At 51.1% G+C, this 19,685-nt stretch overlaps 6 protein-coding genes across 6 annotated transcripts; 5 read left to right on the forward strand and 1 right to left on the reverse strand.

The window, feature by feature from the left end:
* Nucleotides 1-1,363: 1,363 nt before the first annotated feature.
* L3040_008560 (uncharacterized protein) lies at nt 1,364-1,711 on the reverse strand (the record flags this gene model as incomplete). The annotated part of the gene is made up of 2 exons (XM_066157112.1): nt 1,364-1,434; nt 1,489-1,711. The coding sequence occupies 2 exons, from the start codon at nt 1,709-1,711 to the stop codon at nt 1,364-1,366; spliced, it is 294 nt and encodes a 97-aa protein (XP_066010379.1).
* A 268-nt stretch (nt 1,712-1,979) lies between these two features.
* Nucleotides 1,980-5,240, forward strand: L3040_008561 (uncharacterized protein; the record flags this gene model as incomplete). The annotated part of the gene is made up of 2 exons (XM_007291042.1): nt 1,980-4,540; nt 4,589-5,240. 2 exons carry the CDS (start codon nt 1,980-1,982, stop codon nt 5,238-5,240), a joined length of 3,213 nt encoding a protein of 1,070 aa, XP_007291104.1.
* Nucleotides 5,241-7,900: 2,660 nt separating this feature from the next.
* L3040_008562 (uncharacterized protein) lies at nt 7,901-8,794 on the forward strand (the record flags this gene model as incomplete). Its single annotated transcript, XM_007291044.2, has 4 exons — nt 7,901-7,925; nt 8,088-8,152; nt 8,260-8,533; nt 8,655-8,794. 4 exons carry the CDS (start codon nt 7,901-7,903, stop codon nt 8,792-8,794), a joined length of 504 nt encoding a protein of 167 aa, XP_007291106.2.
* Nucleotides 8,795-10,984: 2,190 nt separating this feature from the next.
* L3040_008563 (uncharacterized protein) lies at nt 10,985-12,801 on the forward strand (the record flags this gene model as incomplete). The annotated part of the gene is made up of 3 exons (XM_066157113.1): nt 10,985-10,992; nt 11,118-11,170; nt 11,228-12,801. 3 exons carry the CDS (start codon nt 10,985-10,987, stop codon nt 12,799-12,801), a joined length of 1,635 nt encoding a protein of 544 aa, XP_066010380.1.
* Nucleotides 12,802-13,684: 883 nt separating this feature from the next.
* L3040_008564 (uncharacterized protein) lies at nt 13,685-14,484 on the forward strand (the record flags this gene model as incomplete). Its single annotated transcript, XM_007291046.1, has 3 exons — nt 13,685-13,777; nt 14,003-14,361; nt 14,421-14,484. The coding sequence occupies 3 exons, from the start codon at nt 13,685-13,687 to the stop codon at nt 14,482-14,484; spliced, it is 516 nt and encodes a 171-aa protein (XP_007291108.1).
* Nucleotides 14,485-15,359: 875 nt separating this feature from the next.
* Nucleotides 15,360-18,717, forward strand: L3040_008565 (uncharacterized protein; the record flags this gene model as incomplete). Its single annotated transcript, XM_007291047.1, has 2 exons — nt 15,360-15,607; nt 15,711-18,717. The coding sequence occupies 2 exons, from the start codon at nt 15,360-15,362 to the stop codon at nt 18,715-18,717; spliced, it is 3,255 nt and encodes a 1,084-aa protein (XP_007291109.1).
* Between the last annotated feature and the right edge of the window lie 968 nt (nt 18,718-19,685).

A 19,685-nucleotide genomic window follows, 5' to 3' on the forward strand; every position in this document is an offset into this window, starting at 1 on the left:
TACTCATGGGTAGGCACAGCAGGCACAGGCAGTGGGCTTCAAGGCATGATTTCTCCTTTTGAATTTTCGGAACGGTAATATCTGTTCGACACCTTTTACAGAAACGGTGATTCTACGATTACAAATCTTCAATGTCTCGAAGACTCCGATCTGTGTTCAATGTACTCCCGGGCCCTAGTTGTGGCATGAATTGCAAGACCCGAGATCAAGTCTCTTTGGAGAGGCTTTTCACAGAGGCCAATACGCCAAGAGCGCCTTCACTTTCACCCAGTTACCAGATAAACGAAGACTCGGGGCGGTCAACTGAAATCGCAGGCAGCGGGAACTCCACTGAAATTGTGAGAAGCACAGAGATACGCTGTGGTTGGCAAGGATCATCATTCATTAGCCTATACTAACGTGGTAAATGATTTCAAATTGTGAGAGGGAGAGAGATTGGTCCTCATAATAGACAACCATTTTCCTGCACTTCATTGGTGCCAATTTCAAGAGTGTACGCGAAAAGAGTGTAGGCCAGAAGATATGGACCACTATATCCACTCCAAAAGGATAAGATATCGCGGTGAGTAATCGGTCGTGTTGGTCTCCGCTTTCCAAAAATAGGGATATGCCACAGATTGAATCGATCCACGAAGGAAAGAAGGCAAGTCCCAGAGTGTTTGAAGCAGTTGATGAGGTAAATGATAAAGCTGGTCACAGCCATGACAGAACATGATTGAGATACATCCGCAAGTCGAGGATATCCAAAGATAAGACAAGAAAGGCAGTTCTCGATCAGGCATGCAGGAATTTGGAAAGACGGCGCGAAAACCGGAATAAGACCTACATGGAACATTGATGAGGTCTCGCCGCCCCGGCAACTGCCGGCGATGCGGACCTCAAATAGTATGAGGCGGATGGCTGGTGAAAGTCATATGACGCAGCCTACTGCCAAATTACGAGGGGTGAGCGCAGGCATAGTCAGTGCCTCAGCCTCCAATGCCTGGGTGGGATGAGCCGGAGTCGGCTGTCCTGTAGGTTGTTCGACATTGCTGAGCCAATCGAGAAGTAGCTCAAGAGTGTATGCGGAGCAACCAGGCAAAAAGGTAGCTCTCATGGAGCCCAGCCCCGGTAGAGCGGAGTCAATAAGTACGCGCTCCAAACCGCCCCGATCACATTCGAGGTTTCGAGTTACTGTCATCGCCAGAGTGTGAAGTTTGTTGATCTTTTGGCCCTGTATAGGTACCCAGCCGGCTTATGTATGGTGGCTGACTGGCCGAGAAGGCTGAGAGTCCATAATATGTAGAGAATTTCGAGCTTCAGATGTAGGTAGGTTCCTGCGAATTTCATATGCCACTCGTAACAGGCTTCCCGAGCTTCTGCACTAACAGAAAAGAGCTAAAGGGACCCCTCGATAGAATCGCGTTGTAGGGGTCTCAAGACGACAGCGCCATCCTTCACTCGCGGGTAAATATTAGCGACGTACTTTAGATAAAGGCAGAGACTTACTGTCCACGCCCAGCGAAGCTTGAAAATCCTGAAGGCAAGGCAGGTTATTTAACAGGTATTCTCTCGAACCTCGGGTGGCAGCAGCAGGAGTAGGTAAAGCAAAGGCTCGGCGGTTTTGGTGGTTTATGATAGGATCTTCACTCAGGGTATCCAGCCCTTTGATCATAGTGAAATGAATTTGTACAAGCTGGACATCGCAGCCGAGGGTGTTGTCCTCGAACATGTAGAGAGGTTGTATTGATGATGGGAATAGACACTGCAAGTTCTGCGAAAACTTTAAATACTCGTTAGCTCCCATCGGCTGCAGCGGCCGGCGCTAGTGCTGAAGCTCCGACATTCGGTCTAACGGCGCTCGTCTGGGACTCGAGCATCAAGATATCCACGCTTTGCTCGAAGACTCGAATACAAGCACCCAGCATTCTTGAGAGCATTTGTGAACGGCGCCGACTTATTAAGGCAAACTACGCGACTAGGACTGCGAGCAATAGATCATGGCCCGGCCCGGGGGTTATGGAGGATTCAGCAACGAAACCTATGCGAACGGAAATGGGAACGGGAATGGAAATGGAGGGGGTTATGGGGCACCGATCAGAGAAACAGGCGACTACGATCTATACAGTGGAGGCTACGAAGATCGCTATGGCGCTACTCCAATAAAGCTGCCCTCGACTCCGGCTGCTAGAAGCGCATTTGCCCGCCCTCCGCGGCTTGGGCCAGAAAGCAATGCAGAGAAGCAAATAGGAGAGGTGCTAGAACACATTAAGGCAGAATGGCCGGCTATGTGCCAGAACGAATGTGTGCCTGTCCATGTTGCGCTTCAGCTACTAGATACCAGCTCCGTTGGACGAGCCCACGAGTACCGACAATTTGAAAAGACACATCGGTATCTGCAGGACTCTTTAAAAGCTATTGTTCATGAGCACCATCAAGGCTTCAATAGTTCGATTGGTACATTTCACAAGATTCAATCGAGCATACAGACTTCGCAGAAAAGGGTTCGGACACTAAAGGAATCTTTGACACAATCAAAATCGAATCTCTCTACAACGGACCCGGAGCTAAAGAAGTTGGCGACAGCATCACAAAGTTATGAAGATTTAATACACATGCTCTCGGAGATTGAGGATCTACGACTGGTACCAGATCAGCTAGAAGCGCGGATATCTGAAAAGAGATTCATGACTGCGGTTGACATATTGCAGACAGCTCTTCGACGGATAAGAACACCAGCGCTGGATGAAATAGGGGCTTTAAGTGATCTGAGAAGCTATCTGGAAAACCAACAGACTGCTTTAACCGATATCCTTATTGAAGAGCTTCATGACCATCTATACCTCAAATCACCATATTGTCAGGAACGATGGCAGAGCTTGGCAAAGGGCCAAGGTAAGCCAGGCAAAGAGGTTCCCGAAAGGGCAGCCTCTGTTCGGCCTTTCTATGAAGTAATAGACGACATGGATCTCACTCAAGTTATGGTGGAAGATCCATCCAGGAACCCAGAGGCGGACACATTTTATTACATCAGTTTGCTGGTAGAATCTCTGAACAAACTTGGCCGCCTCGAATCTGCCGTAAACACGATCAAGCAGAGACTCCCTGTGGAGCTTTTTGGAATTGTAACTGAGACCAACAGTGAGGTTGATCAGAAGCACCCAAGTTCTTTGAGAGGTGGGCTTTCAGACTCACATGGGAATCAGGCCTTCGGGAGTCGGGAGAATAGTGTTCGAGCAGATGTTATTTATGACTTGCTCTGGACACTTTATGCCAAATTCGAAGCCATCGCGGAAAGCCACAGGGTCTTTCATGATGTTGTAAAAGCCATTTTGAAGAGAGAAGGTGACAGGGACTCATCGATGCTGCTGGGTGGGTTCAGAGAACTATGGAATTTGTACCAGAACGAAATTCGGTCGTTGCTGCACAACTACGTTACCACTGATACAGATGTCTACCAATTCAATACTTCGCCCAAAATTGGGGGTCCTAAACAAGACTCAAACCGAGAGCAGCTATTCTCATTCTCGGATGCCGATTCGAAGTCGGTCCAGATGACTACGGAGTATCAAGACCTAGAGGGCATAATCAGAGCTGCCGTTCCCGGCCTCATGTCAAGCCGGAAGCACGTCGCGGATGGAAAGAAAGCCTCTGGCAGAGCTGAAGAGGTAAACGGACGGCGTGAAGCAATCACGTCGGTCTACGATAAATCTGGTGGTATCGGAGCTCACAAATCATTAGTCGAGCCAAGTGTCTTCAATATGAGCCTCCTCTTACCTCCCACCCTGGGGTTCTTACAAAGGCTGAAGAACATCGTTCCACCTGGATCGGATCTGGCCACGAGCACTTTGACCTCTTTTCTCGACAATTTTCTCGTCAATGTATTTCTTCCTCAGCTTGATGAGACTCTTGGGAATCTCAGCGATACAGTGTTTGAGGAGTCGGACTCGTTCCAGCAAGATCCTCAGTGGACCAAGATTGCTCGACGGCCTGTGTTTAAGGGCACTTCGGCTTTCTTTGCTCTAATCACTGCCTTTTGCCGAATGTTGGGTACTATACCTCACGATCAAGCCCTCAGTTCACTTATCGTCACTCAAATGATGCGTTACTACGACCGATGCTATGACTGGTTCAGATCCTTAGTCTCACGTGTTCGGGATTCGGATGGACCAACCTTGAAGCTGTCAGCGCTATTGGCAAGTGGGCCGGACGAGATATACGAAACGATGCAGAGGCTCTGGACATCTGAGGAGAAAGACCGAGATCTGTTGGAAAAAGAAACCGGTCTGCTCATAATCAAGACCAATGAGACGCCACTGCGTTTAGACGACATCATACTCGATCGTGAGACGATTTCTTCCTTGTGTGTACTTTACACTAGCATGAAATGGCTCGCCATCAAGGTCGATCAACTTCGTCACATCACTCGCAACGATATCGACTCTTCCCGGACAACCATGCAGAAGCCGATCAAAAGGCGATGGACTCTTGTCAATGACGCGGCAAGGGGTCAAGACAACCGAGTCTCTGTCTACTTGCCAATGACTCAAGAGACAGTTGTGTAAGTTATCCTGATCGAAAGTACAGACTTTGACTAATACAGGTGCAGTGCCTTCGATTCGGTAGTCTCTTCCTACCAGGAGCTTGCCGGGACAGCGCTCCTCACACTGCACATGGAAATTCGCTGTCAAATCATCCACTCCCTCGCCATCGCCCTCTCCCCAGAATCAGCACCCTACCTCCTCGAACAAGTTGTCAATGACCCCGATCCCCGCATCCTCGCTCTGAACGCCGATCTCGTCTCGTACGATGAAACCATTACCAACTTCCTCCGCGAAAGGGAAATCTCCTTCATCCGCACCGGTCTCGGGCTCCTGATCGACACGTTTCTCGTGACGAACGCCAGCATGGTGAAAGCCATGAATGCAAACGGTTGCGGGAGAATGCAGCTCAACATTCTCGTTCTCCAGCAGAATCTAAAGAATATCGAAGCAGATGTCAATCTTGACCGCGCATGCAAATTTTATGACCTGTTCACCGCAGGCCCCGATGCTATTGTCAAGCATGCCAACGACGAGAGAGATTCCGGGATCAAAGAAAAGGGGATTAAGGAGCTATTTAGCTTGGAGGAGTTGAAGATGTTGATGGAACTATGTTACAGCGAACAGCTGAATAGTCCTGAGAGGGGCACCAGTACGGTTGCGACGAGAGGCATGAATGAGCATCAACTGTCGTTAAGTGAGACTATGTGGGATAGCTAGGATGTAAAATCATACGGATTCTGGTGGATAAATAATGGTTAATGGAGTTCCAGCGTTGTACTATATGGCAGCGACCTCGGGGGATGCCGATGCGTATTGATTGACGAGTCGATGAGATCTTTGAATGGCTTTATTTCCTATGTTTAGGGCTCAAGCAAAGTGGTATCTTTCTATTGAGTTCCCACAATCTACTTGTGCTATTGTAAAAGCCCTCTTTATATTCTTTTGTTTCATTTTTCAAATCGAAAGCCTGATCGGGTCTGACAAGCAATATCAGATCTGACAAGGGATCCACCTATGTGGCCTGTGGAATTGACAGGTCTTCTACTTTTCCAATACAACTCCCAAGCTCTCTATACACGAAACACCATATCTCCCAGCACTCCAGACAGCCCTTCTTGCAGTCTATCGAACTCCAAGATCCCCCCCCCCCCCCCCTCACCCACCGCTTCCAAGTCCCTTCAACTCCCCAACGCCGTCACCGGACTCGCTTTAGCAGCGCTGTATAGTCTACGTGCATCCATCGCCGGCCTTTCTTCCCCTTGCACGAATCCTCGATGGGTCTCGTCGTCTTCTCGTCAAGGCCCTCTGCTTTTCCGCTGGGGCAGATTCCCGGCACGGCAGGCTGCTGCTGCCGAAAGAAAAGGGTGTTCCCGGCATCAGCAGACTGAAAGTTGTAGTTGCCCGTCTCGTACGTGCATGCTGTCAAGCTGGAGGAGGCTACATAGTGCGAGGGCAGTAGCGGCGATGGAGAAAGGGCGAATTGCGTTTCGTAGCAATACAGGGTATTGATTGGTATTATTGAGGAACAGATTATGTGATCTGGTTGTGAGGAGAGGGGGATGCAGCGTTGGACTTGGAGTCTGTGTATGGAGGAGGTGGAAGTACCGCTGATGGCGGTCAATATGTCTTGGTTCTTTGTTTTCTTCTCTTCTCTTCTTTTTCTTTTCCTCGGATGCTGCTCTGATTGGCATACGAAGGAAGCTGTGAGGAAGTAATATAATTCCTCGTATGTATATATATCTGCGTCGAAGATCCCCATCCATCTCTCCGCACAGATTATACCGTCCGAGTCGGAGGCGATCCAAGGTTTTCTGGAGAGTTCAGATGAAGTAAACGGGAGCGAAGCCCAGTGATCCATCCATCCACGTTTCCGGGTCGTGAATTTCAGACCTTCGGTGTCCTGACCCCGGTTATGCTTGTGCTTCTTCTTCGCGATCGTGAATGCGGTTTTCTTGCTCGTAGCCAAGGTTCAGGCACGCGCTGAAGTCGAGACCCGTGTGAGACTGGTTGTTGTACGGGGGCGGATGGCCTTGGAGGGAGGTAAAAGGAGCACAGCCCTGCTCGTATGCCACATCATGTTTTCCGACCGGAAGATCTCGAATCTGCTACTTGCTGGCGGGGAGCGGATGTGATGGTGAGTGAGGATACCGAGGGGTCGCTTGGTACACTTTCGGAGTCCCTATGGAGAGTCAGTGTTGCCAACAATAGCTTTTTGGGATTCTCGGCTTCGAGTGGATGAGGAGCTCTTCGGACTTCTCCAAGTTTCTTGAAAATTTGGAGCTGAGGGGATTTGTACAGTAACAGTAGGCATGTCGAAGGAAGGAAAGGTGGATGATCTGTTTCGGAAATTGGTATTAGAGCGCTCAACTCATTCAAATGCTCTGATATTGAAATCTCTCTACGTGGAACGACATTTTCTTTCCACAGCTTGCTTTGCTAGGGTTTCTTACTGCGTAGCTATAAATGATTACAAAGAGACCCGTTTCTGTTCCAAAAGCATGTATTATGCATCTTTCATATTTCTTGAGATGCAGCCCTATTCAGAATTGTTGGTAAAGTTTCTGTCCTGGGGTCTGATGAGCAGGAATTTAAATTTCAGCCCTGCTATTGAATTAACTCGATTCGGTGAATCAGCCTTGGGCTACTCTTCTAAGGTTAATTCACTGATCTGCCGTTGTAGCTTTGTCCCCTGAACCCCTTTCGACAAGCGAGGTCGGATAATTAGCCGAAATGGATTAGCCGAGCTGGATTAGCCGAGCCCATATATCAACAACACGAGCATCCAGATGAAGATGACACCTAACAGGTATGATGGCAAAAATTTAGTAATTAGTTTGAATCTACTGTCATATGCGATTTCGACCGCGATGGCTCATGTATTTGTTGGCTGGGGGATATTGGATAGTGAAAGCGGAGTACTTTTCAAGTGTCAGGCTGCCAATTTGTTTTGACCCTGGAAGAGAGCTGCTGCGATTGAACAATAGATAACACGGGCTTCCACATTCAATCTAGATTTTAAAGGCCCTTTGCTGCCCTCTTGACCCAGTGCAGCCCTCGAATGTGGCAGAGGAAGGCACCCCCTCGCAATCTCGTCCCAAAATAGAACGATAGCTTCAGGCTCCCGAGCTACAAGTGGCAGCAAATCAACAGCCATTGAACTCTTAGAGGGTGAGTGAAGATTCCAATCTAACCTATTTAGGATGCGGCGACGTGATTCAAGGTTGCAGCGGCCGTGTCGCGCCGGCGCTAGTGGAAATGGTGATCTGAGGGGAGGCCCCTTCCTATAAATTACCTCGAGCCTCGACTTGACGACCTGTTCCTTCTCTCCACAACCAACAATCCCCCAATCAACAACAGAACGATACCATCTCTACAAGATGGGCCAAATCATGAACGCATCTCGTAAGCTCTTTCCTTCTTCCACTTGTATCTATCTACAAGGCGGTCCCAACAATCACGACTCCAAGCTGGGCTAGACGCGCCGGGCCTGATTGTCCTTCATCTCCTCATAGATCTTCATCGGGGATCTCTCTATCTGTAGCATGGAACTAATTCGAGTCACAGGCGATAGCGACGACAGTAACGGCGAGGAAGAGATGCTTCAACGCGAGGCACGCGAAGGACAGGAGGTAAGTACTACGACCTACACTGGTCGGGCCCTCCGACCAAGATGGCACGGGCAGATGAGATTCGCCGGCGCCGCACACTCACAGAGATACTGACACAAGCGTTCCAGGTGGGAGATACTGCGACGACAGGAGCAGACGCGGCCGCAGCCAAGGACCAGGCCGAGGAGACGCACAGCAAGATCACCGAAGACACCGAGGCTGGTACCAAGACCAACAAGCCCGTCAAGCGCAAGGCTAAAAAGGTGGTCAAGAAGCCGAAGAAGGGCAAGAAGGCCGAGGATAGCGATGGGGATGCCGTCTCGGGTGTAATGTCTCTGCTGCTTGAGACTCCGTCTAAGTCTGGCAAGCGAAAGTTGGACTCTGGAGATGAGCAAACTGATGGTAAGCCTCCACTCCATCCCCCCTCATCTCTCTCACACACACACACACTATCTCTCTATGTCCTGTTCTTTTTTTAAAAATAATAATAATAATAATAATAATGCTGACTATCTTGTTACAGGTGAGGAATTCGGCTCCGCGAAGAAAAAGTCAAAGAAAGCCGTGGCCACGCCCAAGAAACACAACACGAGAGGTGTTGCGCGCAAGGTCAAAAGCACGCCAAAGAAGGCTTCTTACGATCCGGCCGACGATCTTCACTGAATATCTTTATTTTCCGGGGCGTTCAGGTTGTGAGGGCGAGACTTGACACTGGAGGGAGGATAGGATGTTTGCGGCCGTCATCGGTCTGGTCCTAGGACAAATGAAAAATCGTTGATTTACTTACGTGACTTTTCACCTTTTCGCTTTTCCTTTCTGTCCTTCTCGATATGAGGAGAATAGAGACGGAGGAGGTGTGACTTTTGACTTCCAACTGTAGAATACCAGAGAGGTGGTGTAAGCCACCTCAGAGCCATCTAACCTACCTACTACGTTTTCCTGACTCCTGACTCCTGCGCCAATAGGGTAAGCCCTCTCTCTGTGCGGTGTCATTCATTTCCGACGAGATGTGATCTGCATGCGTGAAATACCCTCTGGTCGTCCCTCCCCCCCACCAAGCCAGGCCGGGGCTCTCTCTCTCCTCCATTGTATTGCACGTCTGTCTTCGCAGTACTAGATCTACTCTCGAAGCTCAAGTTCAGCACCGACCGCATAGCAGCAGCCCATCACCCATCGATGCCCTGCCCACTCGGAACTGATTCCATGGGTAAGTGAGCTACACTTGCCCTTCCTTCCACCCATGGCGTTTTGCACATCAGATCGAGTCTGCCCTGCCCGGGAGTGAAGTCGGTCGGGTATGCACGCTGGTGGAGAGTCGAGACTTGCTTACTTACCGGCTATATAAATATGTGTGCCCTGATCTGGCACGGTGTGAAGCAGGATGGAGCGTCCGAAGGGAAGGGGAAGGAGAAAAGCCGTGTCGTTTCTGGGGAGGCGAGAGTCAACGATAGTGTGTGTGTGGAGGAGGTCTGGGGCCGGATACAGCTGGGAAAGAACAACGACGACTGACGACGGCTTCCCCGAGAGCTGTATCCTCGTCACGTGCCCGCACTCCTCTACTCTGCGGCTTGAAGCCACCGAAACACACGCCTCTTGCGCTGTTTCCCGATCTCGCGCTGTTACGGGGACATACTGCACGCTCGGCCTGGTAGTGGTTGCTGCTCGATCTGTGTGTGATCCACACGTGACCCAGCCACAGAGGTGGACGCAGCCGCCAGCCACTTTGTAATTGTGGACGGGGACCTGCAGCTGCTTCAGCAGCGGTGACAGGCCGTTAGCTAACATTGTGAAACAGGTCCGTAAGGGATGTCGCGGGTGGCCGGGTTGCAACAATTGCTACTGTACTGCTGTACGGACGGAATTTGGAAGCCCCGTGACCTTTTTCCAGTCTCATTCATGGTGTACGGAGGGAAAGGGTGGTTAAAACAAGCGTACTGGTAAGGTAGGTAGGTATACTTCTTTGGATGCTTTATCCAATAATAGATCGATCTGGCAAGATATTCAAACATTGGGTGGGGAGAGTTCAGCGTCGGTCGCATGTTGAAGTATTTATTTATAGTGACGTACAAACCCCTGGGCTTCATCCGAGGACAACATCAGGCCGGTTTTTCTTTCCCACATGCTTCGTACCTCTACCCACGACGCTTGGAATGGAAGGAATTCATTTACCGCCGCCATCATCAAATATTTAATATCCCCTCGCCCCCGAGCGTGAATGATGGAGGAATGAAGACGGAAGACGGAAGACGGAAGATGGAAGATGAAAGATGAAAGACGGGAAATTACTGGAAGAATCCACTGCTGTACCAAGCAACTATCCAGGCTGTCCACTGTCCACTGTCCACTGTCCACTGTCCATCGTCTCCTATCCCTCGTCCCCCCCCTCGTCCTCCTATCTTTCTCAACAAAATAAACGAAATAAACAAACCGGGCACGTAGAATACCAAACTGGGATCCCGGATCTTGGCGCCAGATTTGCTCGGACCATCTCATCCCGCCTTCCAACCAATCAGTAGCCGCGCACCAGCATCCAGAGGCCCCACCCTCAAAGTCCTGAGTACCTGCGTACCTGATAACCAAAACTTAAGCCAACCTGGACCCGCGACTCTGCCAACTTCTTCTTCTTCACCAAATAATTCACCTTCTTTTCGCCGGCGCTCCCACACAACATCGACGACAACAACAACTACAATAACTACAACAATATCAACAATATCAGATCGTTCTCTCGCTGGTCTCGGGACGCACACGCCCACACGGCATCCCCCCCCCCCCCCCCCCCCCCCTGAAACACATCCATCCATCCAAATCCCCAACTTCACGCTGTCTGCAATCACACCCCCATCGCCAGATATGGCGTCGTGAGTTCTCCCCCTTTCGCGCGTCGCCCGCATGCCAGAATACAACATTCCCTTCTTCCCTTCCACCTCCCCGCATCGCAACCCGCCTGCTTGTGCAATCATGCTAATCGTGACTGTATCACCAGGATCGGCTCTGCCTTCAAGACCTTCTGGCATACTATGACCAGTTACGACCGACGTACGTTTGTCTTTCCTGATCCAAGTACCAACCAGCCCGACCTGACGTGGTAAACAGACTCTTCATACGACTCTCCTTACCGGACCGGACAACACGTTCCCCTAGCGCAAAGCAGGCACGACCAAACACTGACGTCCGTCGCGACCAACGCCTCTGAATCCCGAGCCGATATCAATTCACCGTATTTTGAAGATGGTGGAAGATATGCTTCTGCCGCGAACGGCGGCGCTTACCCCGGCTCACCCCAGCCCCGCAGTCCCTTACCACAATCGCCTACCCCGTACTCTCCGGGTATGAGAACGAACCTCCACCGGGCAAATACCAATGAGAATTTCGACGCCCCCTCAGCGGGGGAGATCCAATTGCAACCGTTCGAGGCTGGCCTTCCCCCACCCCCGCCTCCGAGCCACTCCTGGAAGCGGATCGACCGGTGGGCCGAAGAGCACTACCCGGAATTGTTCGATCAACTCTGCGAGGGCTGTACATCAAACGACCTGAACGATCTGGAGCACCAATTGGACTGCTCCCTCCCCATGGAAGTCCGTGAATCACTGATGGTACACGATGGCCAGGAGCGCGGTGGCAACCCAACGGGAATCATCTTCAGCTCGATGCTGCTCGACTGCGAGGAAATTGTACAAGAATGGGAGAATTGGAAAAAGGTCAACGTCGAGTATCTTTCGGAGCCTATCACTTTCAAGCCAAAACCTCCCGTGAAGGCATTCGGTGGAAGCTCGTCTGCCTCTTCGTCCAGGGTCCCGACACAACCGACACAAAACCCACACTGGAGACAAGATCTTCTTGCCAAGCAGGACTCTCAACCTTCGGGTGCCATTCAGAAGGTCTACGCGCATCCGGCCTGGATTCCTCTGGTCAGAGATTGGGGTGGAAATAACCTGGCGGTTGATCTGGCGCCTGGCCCGACCGGCAAATGGGGCCAAGTCATCCTCTTTGGACGGGACTACGATTGCAAATACGTGGTTGCACGCTCTTGGTCTGCTTTCCTTGCGACATTTGCCGATGACCTGAACAGTGGCAAATGGGAGATTGACGAGGATACCCACGAGCTGAAGTTGAGGGAGTTCAAGGCAAGAAACGTTGAGCCTGGATATTTGGATATCTTGAGATGGAGAGTGGACCAGAAGTACGGCCGAAAGAACGTTCGACGCAAGGCACCAGCAAGCATGAACGGGCAGGCTGGCATATCGCCAATAAACTCGCCATACTCCAGCCCCACCGCCGAGACCAGTGGTGAGCCTCGAGGACGCTCCATGCAACGATTCAGCGGAGCATCGCCGGTATCAAGCCCAAATCGGCCCAACTACGGAAAATCCAGCCCCCTCGCTCGTGTACAGGAAGAACGCATACCCCCTCCAATCAAAGTACATACGAATGGTATCAAGCACGAGAAACTTGTCGAGGTTGAGACCCCAAGACCCAGTGAGGAGACTAGAGAGACGCAAAAGCCGACCAAGACTCTAGAGTCGCTACTGCAATCTGCTACACTGGAAGATGACAACAAGGAAAATAAGAAGGTCGAGCTGGATGTCCAGACAACCGAATTAACCAATGGCGCCCTTAAAAAGGCCACAGTTGAGGATGATACCACGATGAAGACGATAGAGATCTAGAATCTCAGCCTTGATATTTTTCACAACCGCACACGAAATGAAGGCGTTCGGGGCGCATGCTAATATGGGAGTTTCTCTTCATGGAGGAAACACCTGTCATAATGATGGCATGCATTTGGGGGTCTATGTAACCTGGGCCTCACTTTCTCACACGCTCCCACACAAAATATTCTGGGAGATCAGCGGTCAACAGGCGTAATTGAAATCAATAAATAGCATCCACGACGTGTACGGGATGACCGAGCTTTCTCTTCTCATTCGATTCGAATCCGGCGGGCCCAGGCGGAGCGGGTTTGTTTCTCTTATGTCCTTCCAGATGGAGTGGGAGTGGATCGGCACACTTTTGTTGTACAATTAAACTAGCGGAAGATCTTTATGCTTGAGGCGACGGGGAGACACTGCGGGTATAAAACATAGAGGGATGGATGGCTTTGTAGAGTATACCACGAATGAGGACGATGCATTCTGCTTTTTCTGCGGATGATTTTAGGGGCAGGCTGCTTTGTGCGCGCTTATTCAAGGGGCGACAGACAGCTTAGTCGGAATATTAATAGGTGAGAGGTTGATAGTGAATCAAGGCTTTACATTAATTATTTCATACTGTGGCTCGATTCCTCGAGACTGGAAAGATCAGGTGACGCTGGAGCAGAGCCTCACTTGGGGGAGTTGAAACAAGTGGGGTCACAGATTGCGCTAGCCACCCAAAGCTCCGTCAGCGGCAACAGTTCGATGTCCAATCCACCTCTTCGACCAAACCCCTTCCACAAACAACGACAGACAACGAAGGAGATTTGAAGCTGAAGCGAAACACCACCACAGATCGAATACTTGGGAGAAAGGCAAGGAACGGACCGTAAGGAACCGCAAGCAAGCCAATCGAGAGATGTCGGAAGAGCACCTCTGGAAGTTCAGGAAGCCGGAGTGGATGAATAGCGCCACGGCGCGGAGCGCGGGGGTGTACGGAGCTGGTGCTTTGGTGAGTTCACTTTGGCTTTTGTGGCTGGCTCTCGCAGAGAATCGAGGGCTTGGAGTATGGATTTGGGGATGCACTATGCGATGGCAAGATGCGATGGATGTGGATAGAGGAGTTGTGGCAGGATGGGCGAAATAGCCTCGCTGCGCTCTCCTTACCAGCATCTATCTACGGCTCTGCAAAGCTCGTCTTGAATGGGAGGAACCACGGCTAAACCCCCCACCACAGTTCTCTCTCGCCTTCTTCATCCTCCTCGACGCGGCCGTGTGGTCGCACTCCGCAAAGAACGGCTCCTCGATCCACATCACCTTCGTCGACTGGCTGCCCTTCATCTTCTCCTCCCTCGGCATGCTGATCATCAACTCGATCGAGAAGACGCGGCTGTCGGCGGACTCTTTCTCCTACTCGGGCTCCGGAGTGGCGTGGAAGGCACGCGTGGTGCTCTTCATGGGGTTTGCGAGCCTGGCGGGCGGCATGGCCGGCGGTGTCACGGTGCTGGTGCTGAAGTATGCCGTGGCGGGCGCGCCGTGGCCGACGATGGGGATGGGGGTCAGCAATCTGATTGCGAACGCGGGGGTCATGATGAGGTGAGTTTCTCTGGAGCCCGGGCTCGGAGAAGGGGAGATGTGTTGCTGATGCGCTGTAGCTCCGTGGTACTATGGATCAGCCAGAACATGGAGGATGAGTACTCGTACAACTTGGCTCTGTAGTTGGATCGAAGGGTTATCTCTCTAACGAGTGGGTTGCCAAGTGCGAAGGAGGAAAGAGACTGGTAACGCTAAGGCGAACATAAAGAAGATCGCGGCAGCCAAGAGGGGATGGGATGGAGGGAAGATGCAAGTGGGGAAGACGTATCAATTGTAGCCTATGCAGGCAGAGGTCAGAGTTCCGCAGCATTCAAGCGATTCCGTTTTTCACATGAGCTCTATTGTGCTTTTAGCACGCGATATCACGGGAATATCGAATCGCTCTTCTTCAATTGGGAGTTTCCTTTTTCATTCTATCTGATGGGAACCATATAGCAGAAGTACTCTGGTTCCGTGAGAAGGAATGGATTTCCTCTTGTTGATAGAAGCTTCGAATGCATTGTACGATGTATGTAGGTATATATATATATATATATATTACGGGGTTACAAACAACTAGCTGGCTCGAATATACCATTAGTACTTAGGAGCAGTCTGATCGAACATCGCGAAACTGGTGGGGAAACTGCGAGTGACATTGTTGAGAATCCGCCGTTGATCGACTCGAGCTCGGATTGGAGCCAAGCGTAAATACGAGTAATGTACGGTACGCCCAAGAATAAAAAAAAATCGCGTCCACCCCACGCGACTCGTACTTCATCCACCCTTCCTCCCTCATTACAAGTCAATTCCCCCACCCCAAAATACACATCCGTCTGTCTGAGACTGAGAAGCTCCAGCTCCAATCTGTCTTTTTCAATGGCCTATATCCTGCGCCTGCGCCTTCGGTAGTCCTTATCCAAATAAACTAAACCACTTGTTATCATCAAAGCCACAAATCTAGATTCCAAAAATTAAGATAGGGGGCAAGACCAAGCTTCCCAAGATTTTCCAAAGCGATGGCCACGCCACAGCCCTCCAGCCCGGCGCCGCAGTCGCAGTCGCAGTCGCAGTCGCATTCCCGCGCCCAAACCTTGCGCGATGCGCGCCGCACCGAGGAGGAGAAGATGGTGCGGCAGATGATGGAGAATGCGGGGGTGGCGGGGATGGGGAGGAAGAAGACGGTCGTGGAGAGGCTGAACGAGAAGAAGAGGGCGAAGTTCGTCGGGGAGTGGGCGTGGCTTGTGGCGTTCTTCGGCTGGGTTTTGTGAGTGGCGATCATTGGTGGGCGGAAAAAGAAAGGGAACTGGAGGAGGAGGAGGAGGAGGAGGAGGAGGAGGAGGATATTGGGCTAATGATTTCTACCGCAGCTTCGTCCACGCCTCCGGAATCTACTTCTTCACGAAAGGATTCCTCCTGACCCGCCTCGTCCTCTCCGAGAAATCCACCTGCGCCGACTCTCCCCTCCCCGTCCACAGCGTCTTCGAAGGCCTCGGGACGCCGGCAGGGGGATGCTGGCATCCCAAGACCTTCGAGAGAGCCGTCGTGGTCGTGATAGACGCCCTGCGCTACGATTTCACCATCCCCTTCGCCAATGACAGCGAGAGCGGCCCCGCGCTGCCTTTTCACAACTCGCTGCCGTTCTTGTACGAGACGGCGGTTAAGCAACCGAATAATGCCTTCTTGTTACCTTTCATTGCGGACCCGCCGACGACGACGCTGCAGAGGATTAAAGGTCTGACGACGGGGACGCTGCCGACGTTCATTGACATGGGCAGTAACTTTGCCGGTGATGCCATTGCGGAGGATAACCTGCTCATGCAGTTGAAAGACGCGGGGAGGAAAATCGTGCATCTGGGAGACGATACTTGGACGGCGCTCTTCCCCGGGTATTTCGAGGAAGGGATTAGTAGGGCTTACCCGAGCTTGAATGTCTGGGATCTTCACACGCTGGACAATGGTGTGAACGAGCACATCATGCCGCTCCTGGGGAAGGAGAGGAAAGGGGAGTGGGACCTTATGATTGCGCATTATTTGGGCGTGGACCATGCCGGTCACCGGTATGGGCCGAACCATCCGGCTATGACGGCCAAGCTGCTGCAGATGGATGGAGTGCTCCGGGAGGTGGTGCAGAGTCTGGATGAGAACACGCTATTGGTTGTAATGGGCGATCATGGGATGGATAGTAAGGGCGACCATGGGGGAGAAAGCGACGACGAGGTGCAGGCTGCGCTGTGGATGTATTCCAAGAAGGGAGTCTTTGGACGCACTGATCCTGCATTTGTCACGCCCCCCGAGAACGCGAAGATAAGACCTGTTCAGCAGATCGATTTAGTGCCTACGCTGGCCCTCTTGCTAGGTCTGCCGATTCCGTTCAATAATTTGGGAAAGCCCATTGAGGAGGCTTTTGCCGGGAAGAAGGGGGACGCGTGGGAAAATCTCGCTAGTGTGGCGAGGATGACAGCTGCTGGAATCAAGAGATATCAGGCTGCGTATTATACGGCTCGTGGTATTGACGAGAGCACTGTCGATGGCACGCCCCATGCCTTGTGGGAAACTGCCGTGGCGGCTTTTGCTGGTGCAGGCAAGCAGCAGATGTGGAAGGAAACGTATGCTGCTTTCTCTGCTTTCCAAGTAGAGACTCTCAACATTTGTCGAGGCCTGTGGGCCAGGTTCGATGTTCCCAGTATGCTTCTTGGTGTTGGAATCCTAGCGGCTGGTGTCCTGGCTCTGATTCTTTTTGCGAACAGCAATGCTGAAGATGGAGATGCAGTCGACGATCCAGAGTTGCACCGCAAGGAGCTGCAATCGGAGATCGACAGTTTCGGGAACGGCGAGAACTTCAAGAAAGATGACGAGACTACCAGCCGGTCACTTGTCCGTGGAGCACTGATGGGTGCCTTGCTTGGAGCTGTTGGTGGGCCAACTTTCTTCATTGCGCTGAAGCCGGAATCTATCTTCGATTTTGTGCTGGGGGGCTGTGCTCTTTCTGGTATTATAGGCGTTCTTTATCAGGAGATGAGAAGGAGAATGGCGTTCGCTAGTCCTTTACCGACCACATTCTGGGGCTGGTTGGCTTTGATATTTACAGTCAGTCAGTCGATTGGGTTCGCTTCGAACTCGTATACGATCTGGGAGGACTCTATTCTCCTCTTCTTCATCTCTACATTTGGAGTTGCTGCAGCAATCTCTTCGCTGCGTATAGAGCATGTGCCGGACAGGACACTTGGTGTCTACCACTCTGTTCTCTTTGTTGCCCTTGGCTGGGTGGCTTCTTTTTCGAAGCTTTGCAGAGAAGAGCAGATGCCCTACTGCAGGTCAACATACTACGCCTCCAGTACCTCCTCCACATCCGCACCATGGCAGCTTGCTATCCCCTTTCTCATCGCCATGATACTCCCCTCGATCATTAAATCCTACTACCAGGGCAGTCTGTCCTTTGATGGTTTTGCTCCAGCTTGGATCAGCTGGATGTTCCGTGGCCTCCTCTTCTGGAGCGCCATCTTCTGGACCCTCGACGCAGCCGACGACGCCGAATGGTTCTCCTCCTACATCCCCTCCGGCCGCCTCAAGGTGATCCGCGTCCTCATCGCCCAGAGCCTCTTCGCCATCGCTGTCGGTGTTGGCTGTCCAGCGTGGCTCTACGCACCTCCCTGCGTTTCAATTTCTCAAACCGCTGCCCCCTCCTCCCCGGACGCTCAAATGACCAACGGCGCCGGCACTACAGTCACCATCATGGGCTTCGCCAACACACACGGCACCCGCTACTTCCTTCTTGTGATCAACTTCCTGCTTTGCCTTCTGCTAGTGCAGAAGCCTATGGGCGCTGGTGCACTCAGTCTTATGGCATGGCAAATCCTGTCACTGGTCGAGATCCTCGACCTCAACGCCCTAACCACCTCCCCCATCGGCCCTGTCGTCCTCGCTCTGCTGGGCTCCTTCCACTTCTTCAAAACGGGGCACCAAGCCACACTCTCCTCCATCCAGTGGGAATCCGCTTTTATCCCCCTCTACACAATTACCTACCCTTATTCCCCCGTCCTCGTGGCACTCAACACCTTCGGCGCGCAAATCCTAGCGGTGATCGCCTTACCGCTAGTGGTACTGTGGAAGCAGAAGCCCCGGAAGAAGGCACTGCTGAAGGGCGCTGCGGCGGCCCTGGCCTGGCACGTGGCGTATTATGCCGTGGTCGGGCTGGCGACGACGATGTGGGCGGGGCATCTGCGGAGGCATCTGATGCTCTACCGGATCTTCAGCCCCAAGTTCATGAGTGCGGCATTCGTCCTGCTGATCGTCGACGTCGTGGGCGTTCTGTTCGCGCTGGTGGGCGTCAGGGTCAATACGGTGGGTGTCGCGGAGGTTTTTGGCTGGGGATGAGAGAGAGGAGAAGGAGGTGGGTGACCAGGGGACGGGAGATGTATAAATGTAGAGTATCAAGACTTCTACATAGTCTCTTTTCGTATTAAGGTGTTTCAGCTACATACACACATGTATTTTATATCTATACGTGTTAGATAAGGGGAGCACTCGGACTATGCGTGTGATTGACGCAGAGCGAACGGTGAGATACTAACATGCCTGGCGTTGGGATGAGAAATGTGCAGCAGGTGAATCATCTATCTAGGTACCCGGCATTCTATCTCCCTACCGCCTTACTTCGGGATGGATATATATGCGAGTATTATAAAGAATGGCAGTCGTTCATTTGTTATAAATAGTAATATATTTTTTAATTTAAATATTATACCTATCTTAAGCTTAAATCGGCAAGCATACATATATACATTCGACGATACATTTCTTTGCTGTTTAATTAATATAAAGTAGCAAATTGGATTGCTAGTAGTAATTTTTGTTACGTGGACTAGATATCATTACGTCTTTTATGGTATGAGCTAGATAGCGTAGCATTGTGCCTTCGTGTTAACGTTGGAGAAGCAGACTTGAGGCTTAAAACTCTCGTTTATGCGTGCAAGTCATTTTTTATAGCACGATCAGTCGAGATGGATATATATGCGAGTATTATAAAGAATGGCAGTCGTTTATTTGTTACAGATGGTGATGTATTTCTTGGTTTGAACTTTGTGGCCATCTTGAGCTGAAATCGGCAGGCATATATGTGTACATACGACGATACATTTCTTTGCTGTTTAATTAATATAAAATAGCAAATTGGATTGTTAATAGGTAGTTTTTACTACGTGGACTAGATATCATTACGTCTTTTGTGGTATGAGCTAGATAGCGTAGCATTGTGCCTTCGTGTTAACGTTAGAGAAGCAGACTTGAGGCTTAAAACTCTCGTTTATGCGTATAAGTCATTCTTTATAGCACGATCAGTCGGT

Source organism: Drepanopeziza brunnea (genome assembly GCF_022702325.1).
Source record: "Drepanopeziza brunnea f. sp. 'multigermtubi' strain 214-2 chromosome Unknown ctg16, whole genome shotgun sequence".
Lineage (NCBI taxonomy): Eukaryota > Fungi > Ascomycota > Leotiomycetes > Helotiales > Drepanopezizaceae > Drepanopeziza > Drepanopeziza brunnea.